General features: G+C 48.9%; 1 protein-coding gene and 1 long non-coding RNA gene across 2 annotated transcripts in view; one reads left to right on the top strand and one right to left on the bottom strand.

Annotated features, from left to right (window-relative positions):
• Window positions 1–1,846, bottom strand: part of LOC132540383 (uncharacterized) — a 23,608-nt gene extending 21,762 nt beyond the window's left edge. The window contains exon 1 of the long non-coding RNA XR_009551565.1: window positions 1,655–1,846. This is a non-coding gene — a long non-coding RNA (uncharacterized LOC132540383). The remainder of the gene's footprint in view (window positions 1–1,654) is intronic.
• On the top strand, window positions 1,086–19,361 carry SPATC1 (spermatogenesis and centriole associated 1). Its single transcript, XM_060197627.1, has 5 exons — window positions 1,086–1,492; window positions 13,018–13,755; window positions 13,901–14,395; window positions 14,522–14,661; window positions 18,958–19,361. Exons 1-5 carry the CDS (start codon window positions 1,288–1,290, stop codon window positions 19,285–19,287), a joined length of 1,908 nt encoding a protein of 635 aa, XP_060053610.1. The 5' UTR covers window positions 1,086–1,287; the 3' UTR covers window positions 19,288–19,361.

The following is a 19,361-nucleotide window of genomic DNA, read 5'->3' as shown; positions in this document are numbered from 1 at the left end:
TCTCCCCCTCTCTGTCTTCCCCTCCTCTCTCCATTTCTCTCTGTCCTATCCAACAACAACGACATCAATAATAACTACAACAATAAAACAACAAGGGCAACAAAAGATAATAAATAAATAAAATAAAATAAATTTAAAAAAAAAGAAAAGAAAAAGCAGAGGAGACAGAGATGTACTGGACTCCCCAGGCCAGAGTGACTCAGCTGGGATTACAGTATTGGGCATTGAGAGGGTGGGGGCTGGCTCCTATTGTGAGGTGCCCATGGAATGCCTGGCTCAAACTTCCTCCAGCCCTATATAGGCCTCAACATTTGTATTTGTTCCCAACCTCCTACCAGGAGTGCACCCACCAGCCAGTGGCAGGACTTCACCACTCTCTACTATTGAAATGTGGACACCCCAGAGGCAGTGGAAGACACAGTTTCTCTCAACTCTCCATGTCAGGCTGCCACACTCACTGCCTTGACCACTCTGAAAACAGAAGCACAGCAAGGACAGAGATTTGACTTTTTTGGAAGCTGACCAGGAACTCAGTCTTGGGTTCCTGAAATGCAAAAGTCAGAATATTCAAGTAATCAGGGCATGTGGGTTTAAGAGGGACTGCCACTGTGGGATTCAAAATGGAGAAAATGGAATCAACAGAAACGGATGTTCTGGACCAGACAGAGCTCAGTGTTTGGATGAAGTAGCCCTGGGTCAGCAGTCAGAGAAAGACTAAGCACCTGGAGTCGTAAGAACACACACAGGACCTGGTGTTCAAATACAAGATACCCAGGAGAAAGCTGACAGGTGTGCCCAGAAGCCCAAGCAGGGCACACCTGGATTATCAAGGGTGCTGAATCTTCATTGGATGCCTGCCCACAACTGCATAGGCCCTCTGCTGGATACTGGGGAACCTCACAGCTCCCCCCCACCATCACACCCCCTCGATTGGGAGCCTCACAGAGTCAACTGCATACAGGCAGGTTGTACATGCCCACCTGAAGGGAAGGCCTAGAAGCAGCATTTAGTTTTCCCCTGGGAAGAGGAGGCTCCCCAAAGGGGCTTCCTGGAAGTGGAGTCAGCCGGACAAAGAAGGGGCCCCACAGCCCAGGCTCAGGCTGAGGCAGGGCCGGCATGAAGAGCCCAGTTCCAGCAGCCAGGGCCTCCTCCAGAGGAGGAGCTCACAGCCTCTGACCTCACAATAGCCCGGGCCCGCTGGGCCAATCTTGCAAACCCTGGTGCCATCCTCCAGCCCGGGCAAGGCCCGGGGCTCTGGGCAGCCTGCAGGCACTGCGCTCCCTGGGCATGTCTCTCCTCACCAATTATGAGGGGCTTCGGCATCAAATTGAGAGGCTGGTTAGGGAAAATGAGGAGCTGAAGAAGCTAGTACGGCTGATTCGGGAGAACCACGAGCTCAAGTCAGCAATCAAGACACAGGCAGGCGGACTGGGCATCAGCGGGTTCCCAGGAGGGCTCAACGAGGCCATGGCTGCCCCTGCTGCCCACCAGGGTAACGTTAAAGGGCCTGGGAGCAAGGAAAGTGGGAGGGCAGGAGACCACACTGGGGCCCTTGAGAGTCTGGGTGAGGGGCCTAGTGGCCAGTGCTGGCCTGGAAAACAGCAGTCCCACCCCCACCCCCCCTGAGGGAAGATGAAAACACACACATGCTTACCTAATAACAGGCAGCCCTCAAACCCCTTTACAACAGCCCCACACTGAGCAGCCTGGCTCTGGAGCCCAGTGTTTGGTCCCACTGGGTCTAGCATGTCACTTGGCCTCCCTAGTTCTCTGCTCATCACACTCCACTCAGACAGCTAGTGGGAAACTGAGTCTAGAAGTCAAGGTAAGGAGCCAGGGCAGGAGCCTAAGGTTTTCGAGACACAAGTGCTTAAAGGAAACACTGGGCAAGAGTGGGTTCACAGAGTGAGGGGAGTGGATGAACAGACAGAGATGTGACAGGGCATGGCAGAAAAGCAGAAGTGAGGTCTGTGGCACTAGGGCTGGAGCAGAAAGGATGAGCCAGGAAGTTTAGAGACATGTGGTAACAGGGACAAGGAAGGTTATAGAAGGTTTAGGGGTCAAACAGTTGTTGGCACTGCTAAAGAAGGATGTCTGGAGGTGGCAAGGTCACAGAATGTGGCAATAGGAAGCCAAAGGCTGACAGTGTTGCAGAAGATGGAGAGTGTGGCAATGTCCACATAACTAGGTAACAGTCACATGCCTCACCCTCCCCACCATGGCCTTGGTGTGCAGCAGAAAGGAATGTGTTCTGCTTCCCCAGAAAGACAGTGTTCATATGCACTAGAAGCTCACCCACCAAAATTAGTTTTAAAAAGCCCTCCCACCCTAGTGACTCCCCACGCCCTGCCCTCACTAAACCTCCCCACCCCAACCCCCATACATTCTCCTTCAGCCCCCACCCTCAATAGCCAGGCACTCCACAGTTATAGGACATTAGCTGCAGCTTCCTGGGTTCCACATCCTCCTCAGCCTCTGCTTGGCATCTGCAGTTGGTAAACCTCCTCCTCTTTCTGAATTCAGGATTACTCCCAGCCTGGATGCCAGCCCTCACTCCCAACTTAATCACTGTTGCCTCCAGGCTGACTCAGGCCCTAGCCTCCAACGCCAACCTGCCTACTGCCTGCCTTCACTCACTCCACCTCCTACTAGAGGTAGAGCCTGCAAACCCAATGCACCCCTGGAAAACTCACCCTCAAATTAGACATGTGTTTTCTTATGAGCATGGCCTTTTGACCAGGACACAAAACACCCTCAGGCCTGGGATCCTCTCCCCAAACACCCTACTTCCACTTGGCTGCCACTCCTGCTCCCTACCTTCTGGGCTCTCTGCTGTGCCCCAGGGCTGGTCTGCACAGTCCTTGTCACTGACTTTGATCACACAGGCACCTCTTGTGTGAAAGGTCAAAATGCCAATGACTCATACAATGGACAGGGTGACACAAATATAGGAGGAAGTACAATGTTTGAAAAATCTCACTGTTTAAGAAACTAGACTCAGGCCAGGGAGATAGCACAGTGGTCACACAAGACTTTCATGCTTGAGGCTCTGAGGTACCAAATTCAATTCCCAGCTCAAACACAAGCTTCATATGGGAAAGAAGGAATGAAGGAAGGAAGGAAGGAAGGAAGAAAGGAAACTAGACTTAGCTTCCTACCCCCAAGTTGACCAGGCATGATCTCTTTTTCTGTTTGATGTGTAAAAGAATCTTGAACTGATTTAGATCTTCTGATTCCTGAAGGGTCCATCCTCAGGGATGACTTAGGGAATTTTTTCTGGAGGAGGTGAGCCTATAGAACATCTTGTGCAAAGACACAGAACCTGGGGACTACAAGGGTGAGAAACAGAGCACTTGACCCAGGAGGTTGCCAAGTAGTTAGTGTTAGACTCAAGCATGAGGTCCTGAATTTGAACCCCAGTATCTTTCTCTTCTCTCTGTCTCTCTCTGTTAATAAATAATTTTTTTTACTTTTTTTTATTTAAGAAAGTATTAATTAGCAAAACCATAGGGTAGGAGGGGTACAATTACACACAATTCCCACCACCCATTCTCCATATCCCACCCCCTCCCCTGATAGCTTTCCCACTCTCTATCCCTCTGGGAGGATGGACCCAGGGTCATTGTGGGTTGCAGAAAGTAGAAGGTCTGGCTTCTGTAATTGCTTCCCCGCTGAACATGGGCGTTGACTGGTTGATCCATATTCCCAGTCTGCCTCTCTCTTCCCCTAGTAGGGTGGGTCTCTGTGGAAGCGGAGCTCCAGGACACATTGGTGGGGTCTTCAGTCCAGGGAACCCTGGCCGACATCCTGATGACATCTGGAACCTGGTGACTGAAAAGAGAGTTAACATACGAAGCCAAACGAGTTGTTGAGCAATCATGGATGCAAAGGTTGGAATAGTGGAGAGGAAGTGTTAGGGGGATACTCACTGCAAACTCTAGTGTACTTCTGCTTTCAGGTATATATTTTGCAGTAGTTTACGGATACGTATGAACATATGCTCTCTCTCACAGAAACTGGTGTATATCTAGGTTTTGGGACTTTGTTAGAAAGTGAACCACCTGAGATGGAATTAGAGTATACTATGAAAGGAAAGGTCTCACCCGAGTAATGAAGCTGAAGGGTTGTCATTCCACACGTGTAATCTCTGGACACAGTCTGAAGTGAAGCATGTTGAGGTGGCAATCGTTGTGTTGGTTAGGTTGTGATCGGCAGATACAATATTATTTGATATGGATTGGGAGAGGCATATGGGAAAGAGGGCCCTATCCAAGGGTTCCAGGACTGGGGGAAGTAGAGGCTCTATAATGGAGATGTGAGGTTCCTGCTGTCTTAGGGTTCAAAAAGACAATCGATAGTTAATGTTATCATCACATTATTTGGTAATTGGGTTAACTTTGAAAAGTCCTTTTGTTAGGATTTGCTGTACAGTACCCAGCATCTTGTATATAGCTGTGCTATTGGTTGCTTCTGATCTACTTGGTCTAGGCTTTTGAGAGAGTCTGCATATCAATTACACTTGCATATATTGAGAAAAGATTCAGTTTGTGTTTTGAAAAACTTCAAACATACAATTAATTTTCCCCCCTCTCGTATTAATTAACTAGTGATGTATATGACTACATTTTACTAGGAGTGTACATAAACACCATTCCCACCACCAAAAGATTGTGACCCATCCCTCCCACCCACTCCCACTCCCCACTGTCCCAGGAAGCTGCATGTCTACCCCTCACCTCAGGGTTATTACTTTGGTGCCCTACGTTAATAAATAATTTAACCTTCATTTAAAAAAAAAAGAGACGAAGTGAAAAGAAAAAAAGATTGGTCTGATTAAATCCTAGGCTCTGTGTCTATGTATGTGTGGTGCGTACACTGTGTTTGTAGGACCCATGAACTTGTGAGTGTGGAATAGGAAGTGTCTCAGGGTCATTAGAAGGAGGGTCTTCAAGTGTTGTGGTCCAAGAGTGTGCAGTGTGATGTGTGTGCATTTGTGTGTTATGGGCAAATAAGCAACTGGTGTAAGTGGGAGTGTTCAATATATGTGCCTTGAGAGCATGCGCCATGTAAGTGAAAATGCATATGTGGAGGTGTATGTGGTGTGTGACTGCAGGATGTGAGTGAGTGAATGTAAGCAAGCACTCATGTAAAAGTGGTTTCCATGTGAACATATGCTTTTGAATGAGCTATATGTGAATGATGTTTATGCTAGTGTGTGTAAATGTATGTGAATGTGTGTGTTCTGGTAAGAAAGTAAACACTGTAGGTAGTAGATCAGCAGAGGTCAGATTACCAATCACTATGAGTGGGATGCTAAAGAGCCTGGGCTTGCTCTAATGTAACTAAGCAGACACTGAGGGCTTCTAACAGGAAGTAATTGTGTTTATGTTTCAAGGCCACTCAAAGCTGATGTGAGGGAAATAGGTGAAGGCAAGGCAGGGAGCTGGGTCCAGTAGGTTCCTGCAGCCATCAGGGAGGAAGATAGTAGCATGAACCAGCAAGAGAAATTAATCCAAGTCACTTAGAGGAAAACAAATAGCTTGGATGGGAGAAATGAAAGAGTCTAGAATGTGTCTACAGTTCTAGCAGAGGTGGCTGGGTGACTATGTAACTCTCCATCCCCAGGTCCTGCCAAGGTAGATCCCAAAACAGCCTTGAGAAAACTTTGACCATTTCTCTCCCTACTGCCTTCCCCACTCCCCCAATCCCATCTTTGACCCTCCTCATGGAGTTAGGTGGTTAATCACAAAGTGTTCTTGTGTACTTGACCTTCACTTGCTCTTTCTGCACCCACTCTCATCTGCCCTGGTCCCTGTTGCTGCCTGAGCCCTCCAATCTGGAGTTCTGGCTACTCCCCTTCAAAAGGAAACAAGGTTCTGTTTGTGGGTGGTCACAAGCATGTGTGCCAGGTCCTCTCTGTCTCTCTAGCTCTCCTATCCCTCTTGATTTCTGTCTCTAACTGAAATAAGTAAATAATTTTTTAAATGTTCTTAAAAGGGCAAGAGTAGATAGCATAATGGTTATGCAAAGAGCCTCTCATGCCTGACGCTCCAAAGTCCCAGGTTCAATCCCCTGTACCACCATAAACCAGAGCTGAGCAGTGCTCTGGTAAAAAAAAAAAAAAAAAGAAAAAAAAAAGAAAGAAAGAAAGAAAAGAAAAAAAGAAAGAAAGAAAAATTTCTTTAAAATAAATACTTTAATTAAAAAGAAAACAGTCGGACCTAGTGGGGGTTGTATGGTTATATGGAAAACTGGGAAATGTTATGCATGTACAAACTATTGTATTTACTGTTGAATGTAAAACATTAATTCCCCAATAAAGAAATTTAAAAAAAAAAAGAAAGAAAGAAAGAAAAAAGAAAAAAGTCCACAATTTAACAGTTTATTAGCTTGACTGATAACTTCTATTTTGACTTAAGAGGATGTGGGACTCCATGTATGTTCTCACCTGGGGGAACTTGAGAGAAGGCAAGACAATTTGAGGGGAAGGGAATTATTGGATTTGGACAAACAGACTTCAAGACATTCACACAACACCTGTATGAACTGTCCAGGAGATAGTGACACTGTGAGACTGAAGCTTGAAGAACAGGTTAGGTCTAGAGAGGAAGATTCGAGAATTATGAGCAATTAAAACTGCAGGAGTGGGTCATACGACCTAGAAAGAGAGAGCCCAGTTAGAAGGGACTGGGGGCACAGCTGCAGTTGGTAGCAAAGGTAATAAGGAGCATCCAAAGACAAGGGGGAACCTAAAAAATGTAATCCTGGAAGATGAGCAGCAGCCTGGAAAGGGAGTGTTAATAAAGACAGCAGGGAGTCAGGCAGTAGTGCAGCAGGTTGAGCACACATGGCTCTAAAGTGCAAGGACTGGCGTAAGGAACCCAGTTCGAGCCCCCAGCTCCCCACCTGCAGGAGAGTTGCTTCACAAGCAGTGAAGCAGATCTGCAGGTGTCCATCTTTCTCTCTCCCTCTCTGTCTTCCCCTCCTCTCTCCATTTCTCTCTGTCCTAGCTAATGACAATGATATCAATAACAATAACTACAACAACAATAAAAAACAAGGAAGGCAACAAAAGGGAAAATAAATTTTTAAAAATTAAAATAAATAAATAAATAAGTAAAGACAGCCAAGAGGCCAAGAAAGAAAAGTATTCAAGATGTCCCCAGGCTTTACTGATTTGGTGTTAGTGCCTCCATTAGAATTATCTCAAGCCCACCCTAAGCAGGAAAGGCTCATAAAGTGAGGTGTGCAGTAAAAAGTGAGTGAGAATGGGGCCAAGTGTGGTACATCCAGGTAAGCACACATATTACCAAGCACAAGGACCCAGGTTCAAGCCCCCACCCCCTTCCTGCAGGGGGGATTAGCTTCATGATCAGTGAAGCAGGTCTGAAGGTGTCTTTCTCTCCCTCTCTCTGTCTCCCTATCCTCTCTCAATTTCTCTGTCCTATCTAAAAAAAAATTAGAAAAAAAAGTGAGTGAGTGGGGATAGTCGATGCTTACTTCATGAAGTATGACTTGGGGAAGGAGAGCTGAGAGGAGTATGGAGCCCAGAGTGTGTGTTCAAGATGACAGAGGCCTGAGTTTGTTTATATGTGGAAGGATAAAGCCAGCAGAGACTGCTGAGAGATCTGAGAGAGTAAAAGGAAGACTGTTTTATTTCATTTTTGTCATCACTAGGGTTTCATCACTGGCTAGATAGATAGAGACAAAGAATGAGAGTCGGGCAGTAGTGCAGTGGGTTAAGCACAGGTGGAGCTAAGTGCAAGGACTGGCATAAGGATCCCGGTTCAAGCCCCCGGCTCCCCACCTGCCAGGGAGGTTGCTTCACAAGTGGTGAAGCAGGTCTGCAGGTGTCTATTTTCTCTCCACCTCTCTGTCTTCCCCTCCTCTCTCCATTTCTCTCTGTCCTATCCAACAACGACAACATCAATAATAACTACAACAATAAAACAAGGGCAACAAAAGGAAATAAATATTTTTTAAAAAGAAAGAAAGAGACAAAGGAGTAAAGATACCACAGTACTGAAGCTTCCTTCAGTGTGACAGGGGCTGGGTTCAAACTTGAGTTGCATACATGGCAAAGCAGGCAGTGCAGGTGAGCTACCCTGCCAGCTCCAAAAGGCATACTTTTTGGAGGACAGGGTAAGATGGAGAGGCTGCCCTTGATAGAAGGAAACACAGCTCTTCCATTGTCGTGGAAGAGGAAGAAGGGAAGGGGGAGTGAGAATGACCAGTGAGAAACAGAAAGTTCCAGAACCATTTTCTGTGTAAAATTCAACCTCTGAGAACAAGAGTAGAGAGGAGGAATGGAAGGTGTGAGAGGACAGTCTGTCATGCTGTGGAGAGGGCCCAGGGGGCACTAGCAACCATGGGTTGTAAAGGCAGCAGCCATCAACCTCCTCCAGCAGCACTGGGTGGCAGAGGGATGGGAATGAGAGAGGCAGGCCAGCAAAGCCAAGGAGGGTGCAGCAAGAACTGAGAACACCACGGAGGAAGAGGAGCCCACTGGGGCTGTTGCATGGCAGAAGACATTGGCCAGTGTAAGAAGGATCTACTGAGTTCGGACACCAGGTAGTCAGGCATGACTTTGCAAGTAAGGTAGAAAGGACAGATGCAAGGTCAGAGTCATATGAGCAGCAAGACGTCAATAAAAGTTGGCTGTTGGCTAAATTAACTTTACAGGACAGAAACAAGTGCTAAGAGGCCCCAGCCTTAGCACTGTAAACATAGCAAGAGACAGGTGAAACCAAGACGGGGTTAGAACTCCAGGACCTGCTCCTGAGAGCCTGGGACTTGCTCAGGACCCTGCCCTGGGATGAGTGCGAGATGGAGGGTGGGTGGGGGAGGTAAGGAGGATGTTGGCATAGAGAGGAAATGAGAGTCCAACTGAATATTGTGCAGTTACTAAGGTGGTGGTGTTCTGAAAGTGGATCTGGTTCCAACTGGTCAGACCTGGTTCTTCCACACAGAAGTTGAGTAGACCAGGCAGTCAGCATTTGTCAATGGTTAGAACAGTACATGTCTACAAGATAGGACAAGAGTCAAGACGAACAGTACATGTCTACAAGATAGGACAAGAGTCAAGACAGGACATTCCGTGTGTGTGTGTGTGTGTGTGTGTGTGTGTGTGTGTGTGTGTGTGTGTGTGTGTGTGTGTGTGTGTGTGTGTGTGTGTGTGTGTGTGTGTGTGTGTGTGTGTGTGTGTCCTCTCCCTGTCCCTCTCTCTCTCCTTTATCTCTTTTCTGTGAGTCCAACGTTGCTCTGGATTCTCTCTGGTCAAAATGGATAGCTTCGGCTCAACAGCTTAGCTGCCCCAGCTCTAGCTCCTCCCCACTCAGGCTCCGCCCCTACAGGCCCCGCCCCAATTAGGCCTGCCCCAATTAGGTTCCGCCCCATAAACCCCACCGCAGCGCCCTAGCTACTTCCCAGGGTTCTTCTAGCCACCCTGGGAGCCCCAGGCCTTCTGTGGACCCCACAACTACTAGGCCATCTTGGTTGCCCTGCTTCGGTCTCACCAGCATAGATTGGGGTGTCTAGCTGTCTGGCTATCCCACCTATGTGGGCCCGGATCTAGACTTCACTGGGCCGACTTCCTCCTGTGATGGGCAGTTCTTGAAGGGTCATGACTACTAGGATTGCCCAGACCAAAGAGTACTGGTGGGTGAAACAGAAGTAGGGACCATAAATGCTCCGGGGTTGATCCCAGACAGCCAGGGAGAGAAGACTGGGAGCAGTCACTGAGGGGAGGAAATCTGAAATTCACTGAAACTATCAAAACATCATCAGTGGGGTCAGGAGAGGCACCTGCAGAAAGGTAACTTCATGAGTGATGGAGCAGTGCTGCAGTTGTCTCCTCCCCTCAGTCTTTCTCCATTTCCTTCTCTCTGTCTCTCACACTCTATCAAAATGAAAGAAAAAGAGGGGGAATGATAACCAGGAACTATGGGGTCATACAGGCACTCAGCCCCAGTGATAACCCTAGTGTAAAATAATAATTTTAGCTCTTGTTAAATATAGACATTTGATAATTAACCTTTGTATATAATGAGAGGAAAAGGTCCAACTTCATTCTTTTGCATAGCTTTTTGAAAAGATTATTCTTTTCTTCCATTGAATTATTTTGGCACTCTTGTCAAAATAATAGTTGATGATAGGCATATGGCTTATTTCTGGACTCCCTATTCCATTTTATTGGTCCATATGTCTGTCTTAGGCCAGTACCATCCAGTCTTCATTACTATGGCTTTGGACAAGTTTTGAAATATAAAGTCCATCCTTTGTCTTTCTCCCTTTTGTATATTGTTTTGGTCATTCTCAGTCCCTTTATATTCCTTGTGAGTTTTAGAAATGACTTGTCCTTTTTTTTTTTTTTTTGCCTCCAGGGTTATCGCTGGGGTTCAGTGCCTACACTACAAATCCACTGCTCCTGGAGGCTATTTTTTCCATTTTGTTGTTGTTGTTGTTGTTGTTGTTGTTACTGCTGTTGTTGGATAGGACAGAGAGAAATTGAGGAAGGAGAGGAAGACCGAGAGGAGGAGAGAAAGACACCTACAGACCTGTTTCACCACTTGTGAAGGGACCCCGCCCCCGCAGTGGGGGAGCCAAGGGCTAAAATTGGGATCCTTATGCCAATCCTTGCACTTCGTGCCATGTATGATTAACCTGCTTCACTACTGCCTGGCCCCCAGACTTGTCCATTTTTTACAAAGAAATCAGCTTGTATTCTGACAGTCATTGCACTGAATCTGACTGTCAGCTTGGGGAAGGGTATTGCTACCTTAACATTACTAAGTCTTCTACTCCATGAATATGGAATGTCTTTCCATTGAATTAGAATCTCTTTAATTCTTTTTTCTTTAATATTTATTTATTCCCTTTTGTTGTCCTTTTGGTTTTATTGTTGTAGTTATTCTTGTTATTGATGTCATTGTTGGATAGGACAGAGATAAAATGGAGAGAGGAGGGGAAGACAGAGGGGGAGAGAAAGATAGACACCTGCAGACCTGCTTCACCGCTTGTGAAGCGACTCCCCTGCAGGTGGGGAGCCAGGGGCTCGAACCGGAATACTTATGCTGGTCCTTGCGCTTTGCACCACATGCACTTAACCTGCTGCGCTACTGCCCAACTCCCAAATCTCTTTAATTCTTTCAACAATGTTCATAATTTTCAAGGTATGGTTCTACATTTCTTTTGTTATGTTTATCCTGAGATATTTTATTCTTTTTCATACTGTTTCCTTAATTTCTGTTTTGGATTCTACAATGCTCTTATAGGGAATACAGTTGTTCCTTCAGATAGGAACCTGCCATCTAATGGGATTTGGATCTCATGTGCATTTCAGTGGTTACCACTTATAAAGTTATTTTTATAAAAGTCATGCCTTTTGTGAGCATGAAGGAGCACAAACTTCAAGCAAATAGACCTCACCTCCTTTCCTGATATATATATATCACTGGGGACAGAGGAATAATGGAGGTGCAAAGCTCCAGTGATAGCCCTAGTAGTTAAAAAATTAATTAAAGGGGGGTGGGCAGGCATTAGTGCACCAGGTTAAGTACACATTGTACAAACCACAAGAAACCACTCAAGCACAAGGTTTCTGGTTCAACCCTCTGGCAGGGGCAGGGTTACTTCACGAGCAGTAAAGCAAGTATGCAGGAGTCTTTCTCTCCCCTGCTCTCTCTCCCCCCTTCTCTCTCAGTTTCTCTTTGTCCAATCCAATAAAAAATCAACCCCACCTGCAGGGGGGTCACTTCCACAAATAGTAAAGCAGGTCTGCAGGTGTCTTTCTCTCCCCTGCTCTATCTCCTCCCTTCTCTCTCAATTTCTCTTTGTCTGATCCATTTAAAATATGGAAAAAATAGGGCGTCGGGAGGTAGCACAGCAGGTTGAGTGCACATGGCACGAAGCGCAAGGCCCAGCTTGGAGATACCGGTTCGAGCCCCCGGCTCCCCACCTGCAGTGGGGTTGCTTCACAGGCAGTGAAGCAGGTCTGCAGGTGTCTATCTTTCTCTCCCCCCTGTCTGTTTTCTCTCCTCTCTCAATTTCTTTCTGCTCTATCCAACAATAGCACCAATGGTGACAATAACAATGATGACAATAACAAGGGCAACAAAAATGGGAAAAAGTGGATCCAGTAGCAGTGGATTCGTGATGCATGCACTGAGCCCCAGTGATAACCCTGGAGGCAAAAAAAAAAAAAAAAAGGAAAAATATTACCTCCAGGAGCAGTGGATTCATAATGCCACACATTTGTGAATGCACAAACACCGGCATTCAAGCCCTCACTCCCCACCTGCAGCAGGGATGCTTCACGAGTGGTGAAGTAGGTCTGTCTGTCTCTGTTTTATTTTATGTCTTTCCTCCCCTCTCAATTTCTCTCTTTTTATTCTTTATAGAATAAAACAGAAAAAAGAGGGGGAGGGAATGACCACCAGGAGTGGTGGATTCGTAGTGCTAGCATCAAGCCCCAGCAATAACCCTGGAGGAAGAAAAAATCTATTAAAAACTTTTAACAAGGGCCAGGCAATGGCACTCCTGGTTGAGCACACTGATACTATGTACGAGGACCTGGGTTCAAGCCCCCGCTCCCCACCTGTAGCAGAGATGCTTCACACGCAGTGAAGTGGATCTACAGGTCTCTGTGTGTATGTATCTGTCTCCCCTCCTCTCTTTTTTTCCCCTCCTCTCTTAATTTTCCTCTGTTCTGTTGAATTAAATAGAAAAGATAGAGAAAGAATTAAAAAAAAAAAAAAGCTGCCAGTAACGGTGGATTCATAGTGCCAGCACCAAGCTCCCTCCCCACAGTGGTGAGGCCTTTTCCCCAGAGACTGGCTGTTCAGGGGCTCAGGGATGCAGGGGCAAGAGTGAGTGTTTCTGGGCCACACCTTCCACTAGGTGAGGCTCAGCAAGAGGAGGAGGGCTCATATGAGCAGCAGGGCCTAGGCTCCCCCCCAACCCCCCCCCCCCCCCGCCAAGGAGCTGGCTAGCATCTCAGGGTTTCTCTGTGTCCCCTAGGTGTCTTCATGCCCCAGTCACCGGCAGCGGCGAGTGAGCCCATCCTAGAAGACGTGGGGATCATGTCTCTGGCCCCCCTAGCTGAAATGCTGAGCAATCAGCAGCCCAGCCCTCTCAGCTCACTGCTGACTGGCACAGGATCAATCACACAGAGCACCCCTCTCACGGGCATCCTGACGGGTACCCTGGGCAGCCACCTGACAGGCTCTATGGCAGTACCCCCATCAGGCACGCTGAACAGCTCCCTGGGCCTGCCCTCCACTGCCCCCCTGGCTCCAAGTAGCCACCTAGCTGGCTCCATTGCGGTGCCCCCAACAGGCACACTGAACAGCTCCCTGGGACTACCCTCCACCAGCCCCCTAACTCCAGGCAGCCAGCTGGCCAGCTCTGTGGCAGTTCCCCCAACAGGCACGCTGACCAGCTCTCTGGGCCTGCCCTCCACCAGCCCCTTGACTCCACGCAGCCACTTGCCTGGCTCAATGGCAGTGCCCCCAGTGGGCACACTGAGTAGTTCGCTTGTCCTGCCCTCCACCGGCACATTCACTCCAAGCAGCCCCCTGGCTGGCCACCTAGCCATGTCACTGAACAGCACCCTGCTCCCCTCCACAACTGCCTCCATTGGCATCAATCAGAACCTTGTGCCCACCCCCATGAATAATCGGGTGGCATCAGAGGCACCAAGGGTACGGCCGCCAGAACCACTCCAAGGAAGTGCCCCTGGGCCTCAGCCCTCCAAAGGTAACCTGTGGGGGGGTAAGGGATGAGGAGGGAGTGTTGGGCATCAGGGACCGCTGGGGGAGGGCAGGCCCCCTCCCCAGCCCATCTCTGGTCCTGGTTATATTAACCTTCCCGCTCTCCTTTCGGCTTTTCTCCCATGTCTCAGCCCCATTCTCTACTGAGCATCCCCGCTCCAACCAGGACCCGGAGCCCCAGAGCATGGTGTTTGTGGGTGCACCCCTCCAGGCCTCCAGCCCCATCACACCCAATCCCATGCCTGCCTTCCTTGTCACTTCAGATGCCAGTTCTGCTGCCCCCCCAGAACAAGCGACTCCTGCCTCTGTCCCAAAGTCCACAGGCGGTTCCCCCACTGTCCCTCCCACTACCTCCATTCCTACCCCACAATCTGCAACCTGCCAAACTCTCTCCAGCACCACCCACGGGAACAACCGTACAGCTCACTCTCCCACCCGGGCACACCACTCCCCCACCCGGCCACTTACTTCCCAGTCCCCTTCACGAAATCCCCACTCCCCACCTCGAGCCTCATCCTCCCCCGCTTCGGTCCCCCGAGTCAATGATACATCTCGGAAGAGCATCCTGGACTTGGAGCGAAAGCTGGCCCACCGCAAGACCAGCAAGTTCCCCGATATCTGCCGAGGTCAGTGCCGCAGCGTGGATTCAGCGCAAGTCTGGGGGCTCCCCCGCTACCCGGGGAGACCTCCCTGCACCCTTCGGGGGATACCAAGCAGAGGCGGTGACCGTCCCCTCCACCCCTCGTCCCCAGAGTCGAAGCAGCTGGCCTGGGAGAGGCTGGTGGGGGAGATCGCCTTCCAGCTGGACCGCCGGATCCTGTCCAGCATATTCCCAGAGCGTGTGCGCCTCTACGGCTTCACCGTCTCCAACATCCCTGAGAAGATCATCCAGGTGTGTGGCACCACTCCAGATTGGGACCAGTAAACCTGTCCCTGCCACCTGGCAAGGAGGTGCACGCTGGCCAAAGGGGCCATTGTGAGGCCCTGCCTTACAGCCAAGTGGCACACTAGGAGGACCCCAGAGGCAGGAGGCACAGTGCTCAGTCCAAGTGGCCTGTAGTCCTAGAGCATCCAGCAGCAGGAGCCCCAGCTTCCAGACAAGGGAAGGGCAAGGTGTAGGTGGTATTGGCGGGGCTGTGCAGGGTCAGACATGTTCTCTCTCAATTGACCCCAGTGATGTTCCTCCCCCCAAAACCAACTCTTGCTCCCAGCAGCCCTCCCTTGACTAGCAGAGCTAAGGCCTTCTCAGTGTCCTTGGGTCCACAAGGGAATGCAAGGGACACCTTCCCGGGCATGCCCAAGCACACTGTCCCCAAGAAGGACTCAGAAAATTGTGCCTCCAGTGCTGGAGATTGAGCCCACCTATGTGTGGGAGATTGTTCAAGACACAGGATGGTGGTCACAGTGTTAGGAGCTGGTCTGGTGTGCTGGAGCCACATCCAGAATGATCAAAGATGGCCCCACCCTGTCTCCCCTCTTCCCACAATTCCATGCCTGGGGTCCCAGAGTCCCTGGGAAGTCATCTTTCAAGCTCATGATCATTCTCTCTGGTGGTCTTGATCTGTGAACTGCAGGCCCATGTGTATAAGTTATGCAGGAATGACTTGATGACATCTGTCCAGCTGCAACCTTGCCTTCTCCCTGTGTTAATTTGTCCTTTGCTTAGGTCTTCCTTTAAGATTCAACTTGTTTATGACATATATGTGCAAATATATATACATATATATGTTAACTTATTTGTTTATTACATGTATATGCATATATATGGAGAGAGAGAGAACAAACCAGAGCAGAGCATCACTCTGGCTCATGAAATGCCAGTGATTGAATTCAGGACCCCAAGGTTGGGAGTCTAATGTATTATCCACTACATCACTTCCAAGTCATCTGATTAAGTTTTTAATTTCATTGTGGTCAGACAAATCAATCTTCTCCTTGGATGCTTGTATTTTCAGTGTATTATTCAAGAAAGCCTCTTGTACGAGCACGTCCTAAAAGCACCCTATATTTAATTTTTTTCTACATATTTCATATTTCTATATTTACTAGGACAGAGAGAAGTTTGAGAGGGAAGGAGGAGATAGAGAAGGAGAGACAGACACCTGCAGCACTGTTTCACTGCTTGTGAAACATCCTCTGCAGATGGGGCCGGGGGTCCTCATGCATAGTAATGTGTGCATTCATCAGGATGCACCACTGCCTGGCCTGCAACCCGCGTTTTCTTTTTTTTTTTAATTATTTTTAAATTTTCTATTTATTTACTGAATAGTGACAGAGAAATTGAGAGGGATGGGGGAGGTAGAGAGGGAGAGACAGAGAGACACTTGCAGACCTGCTTCACCACTCGTGAAGCTTCCCCCTGGGTCCATGTGCACTATAATGTGTGCACGCAACCAGGTGTGGCACCGCCTGGCCCCACAACATGCATTTTCTGTGTTCAATATCGTATTTTCTCCTAAGGGGTTCTGGTTGGATTTTTCATCCTTGGGCCTTTGACTTTCCCGTAACTGAGGAATGTTCTGGGATGGAAAGTCCTGCTTATGGACAACCCCTTGTCCCAGCATCAGAGGTCCAAAGTTCCTGGATTAGGAGTGGGGGAGGGGAGAGTCAAGTATGTGTGGGTAGAGCATAGAGCTAGTGATAGTAGCTCCAGTCTCCAGGCCTGGGGGTTGACATCCTCCTTCTAGGGTCATTGCTAGCCCTTAGGAGACCCACAGGAAGTGGCTCCCCTCCCCCAGCTCCTGGTAGGTCTCCAAAAGCCAAGCTCAACTAGAAGCTAAAGGATACAGGTGGCAGTCAGGCCAACCCCTCAGAGGCTGAATGGAGGCTGGGGTGTTGGGGAAACCCCAGTCCCCATTTCAGTCCCTCTGCCAGTGCTAGCCCTAGGTGCTCTCACCATAGGAGGGTGACCAAAAGTGGTTGAAGGCTCCTTTTGGCCTCTCTCTTGAATCATAATTTTAGGATCAGTTCACCAAGTTCAACTCCTAATGTTGTTGGTGGTGGGGAGTTGGCCCACTTGGCAGTGTTGACTCTTGTGTGTGCTTGTCAGTATGGAGGCATCTTGCACCATCTGAAGCTTAACAACTATGCCCTAATCACGGCTGTGCTCTGCTCTGCTTGTGGCTATTTGAACATCAGCAGATGATGCTATGGGACCACAGTGTTTAGATCTCTAAAGCACTGTGCTGGTGTCTAGCTGGCAGAGGCAGCAACTGAATTACAAGTTTAGTCACCCACATGGATGTGAGACAAGTCACTGCCATGAAGGCAAGTCCCTGAATGTCTGCACTGTTCATATCAGTGGAAGCTAGAGAGATGCAGCCACCTGTGGGTCAGATTGACTTCATTTTTTTTTATTTATTCCCTTTTGTTGCCCTTGTGTTTTATTGTTGTACTTGTTGTTATTGATGTCGTTGTTGTTGGATAGGACAGAGAGAAATAGAGAGAGGAGGGGAAGACAGAAAGGGGGAGAGAAAGGTAGACACCTGCAGACCTGCTTCTCTGCTTGTGAAGCAACTCCCCTGCAGGTGGGGAGCCAGGGCTTGAACTGGGATCCTTGCACCAGTCCTTGCGCTTTGCACCACCTGTTCTTAACCCACTGAGCTACCGCCCAACTCCCAACTGTTCAATTCTCATTGTTCACATCCCTTTAACTATTCCTGACACCAAGTGTGGCTCCTTGGGGAAGAGGACAACAGACTGTACATGAGGTGGTTATTTCTAGTGTTGGGGAATGTCCAGAGTTTAGTGATTCCAAGCTTGTGCCTCAGTCCCCATCCTGGTGGCTTCTGGTGACCTTGTTGCTCTTACCACACTCACCATCACTGATTCTAGAGCCACTGGCCTCATTACCTTCTGTAAGCAGTGATAGATGCTTCCAGAATTACATTACCTGCTGGCCTTCCCAGAGATCCCATTCTTCTCTAGGAGTGGCTCTACTGAGTCCCAATCCCCACATGAAAGCTACCTTTGGGGGACCCCCTGACTGTGTCTAGCCCATTGCAGGCTGACTGGTGTCTGATTGCATCTGAGGATCACACAAATAACTCCTTGGAGCCAGGAAACAGCTCACACATAGAGAGAACACTCTAACACATGCAAAGACCCAGGGTTGAGCCCCAGGCCACTTGGAAGCACCATACAAAAAGGGAGCTTCATGAGCAGTGGAGCAGTGCCATGTAGGAGAACCTGGGTTCAAGCCCCCAATCCCCATCTGCATGGGGGATCTTAATATGCAGTGAAGCCGGAGTTGGGCTGTAGTGCAGCTGGTTAAGCGCAGGTGGTGCAAAGCGCAAGGACCGGCGTCAGGATCCCAGTTCGAGCCCCAGCTCCCCACCTGGAGGGGAGTCGCTTCACAAGCAGTGAAGCAGGTCTGCAGGTGTCTTTCTCTCCCCCTCTCTGTCTTCCCCCTCCTCTCTCCATTTCTCTCTGTCCTATCCAACAATGATGACAACAATAATAACTACAACAATAAAACAACAAGAGCAACAAAAGGGAATAAATAAATATCAAAAAAAGAAATTAAAAAATATATATGCAGTGGAGCAGTGCCACTGGTATCTCCTCTCTATATCTCTTTGTCTCTTACCCTCTATAAAAAATGATCACTGGGAGTGGTGGGGTAATACAGGTAACTCGGGTGGAGACAGAGAAACAGAGTCAAGAGAGGAAACACTACAGCACCATTTGTGAAGCCCTCTCCCCATGTATGCAGTGCTCCTATGTGATGGCCATGGGCTTGAACCCAGGCATGGCAAGGTGTATGTTCTACTGAGTGATCCATCCCCTGACCCCTGCTGTGGGTGTTTCTGCTCAGCACTGTCTGCTCATGATCTTTGGCAAAGGGGGAGGCAGGCTCACATCCCATTCCCTCCCTCTAGTGCTTTTCTTGTTCTTCCCACTCACTCCCACAACCTCCCTCTATTCTCAAGGGGTCACTTACTTGAGGCCACCCTGGCCTCCTCTCTGGACCCAAATGTACCCATGTTGCTCTCCCAGCACCCAGGGAGGTAGAGCAAAACTCTTGCCAGATTTTGTTCTCCTTTAATCTGTGCCCTGCCTGGCAATGAACCGCAAGGAATCGAGCAATGGAAGGTCCCCTTGTTAATGCCCTTTGGTGTGGCGCTGCCCCAGCTCTTCCTCCAGTCACCTGTTTGTGTATCCATCCTAAAGACTGCTCTCCCCACAGGCCTCCCTAAATCCCAATGACCACAAGCTGGATGAGGAACTCTGCCAGACGCTCACACAACGCTATGTGTGCATCATGAACCGGCTACAGAGCCTAGGCTACAATGGGCGGGTGCACCCTGCACTGACAGAGCAGCTGGTGAACGCCTACGGTATCCTGCGTGAAAGGCCAGAGCTGGCGGCTTCTGAGGGCGGTTCCTACACTGTGGACTTCCTACAGCGTGTGCTGGTGGACACAGTGCACCCCAGCATGCTCAGTGATGCACTGCTGCTGCTCTCCTGCCTCAGTCAACTGGCCCATGACGATGGCAAGCCCATGTTCATCTGGTGACGCCATGACTTCAGCCATGGCTCCTCACCCCCACCCGCCCTACCATTAAAGCCTCCCATGGCTTGCTGCTTCCA

The sequence above is a fragment of the Erinaceus europaeus genome, chromosome 1 (assembly GCF_950295315.1).
Source record: "Erinaceus europaeus chromosome 1, mEriEur2.1, whole genome shotgun sequence".
Classification (NCBI taxonomy): Eukaryota; Metazoa; Chordata; class Mammalia; order Eulipotyphla; family Erinaceidae; genus Erinaceus; species Erinaceus europaeus.
Note: the sequence above shows the minus strand (reverse complement) of the source record. Positions and strands in the feature narration are given on the sequence as shown.

Bases quoted from the DNA above. Each gene is read 5' to 3' on its own strand.
- SPATC1 (XM_060197627.1), top strand. From the start codon at position 1,288: ATGTCTCTCCTCACCAATTATGAGGGGCTTCGGCATCAAATTGAGAGG. The intron at 1,493-13,017 runs GTAACGTTAAAG...TGTGTCCCCTAG, and splicing joins TGCCCCTGCTGCCCACCAGG to GTGTCTTCATGCCCCAGTCA. The intron at 14,396-14,521 runs GTCAGTGCCGCA...CCTCGTCCCCAG, and splicing joins GTTCCCCGATATCTGCCGAG to AGTCGAAGCAGCTGGCCTGG.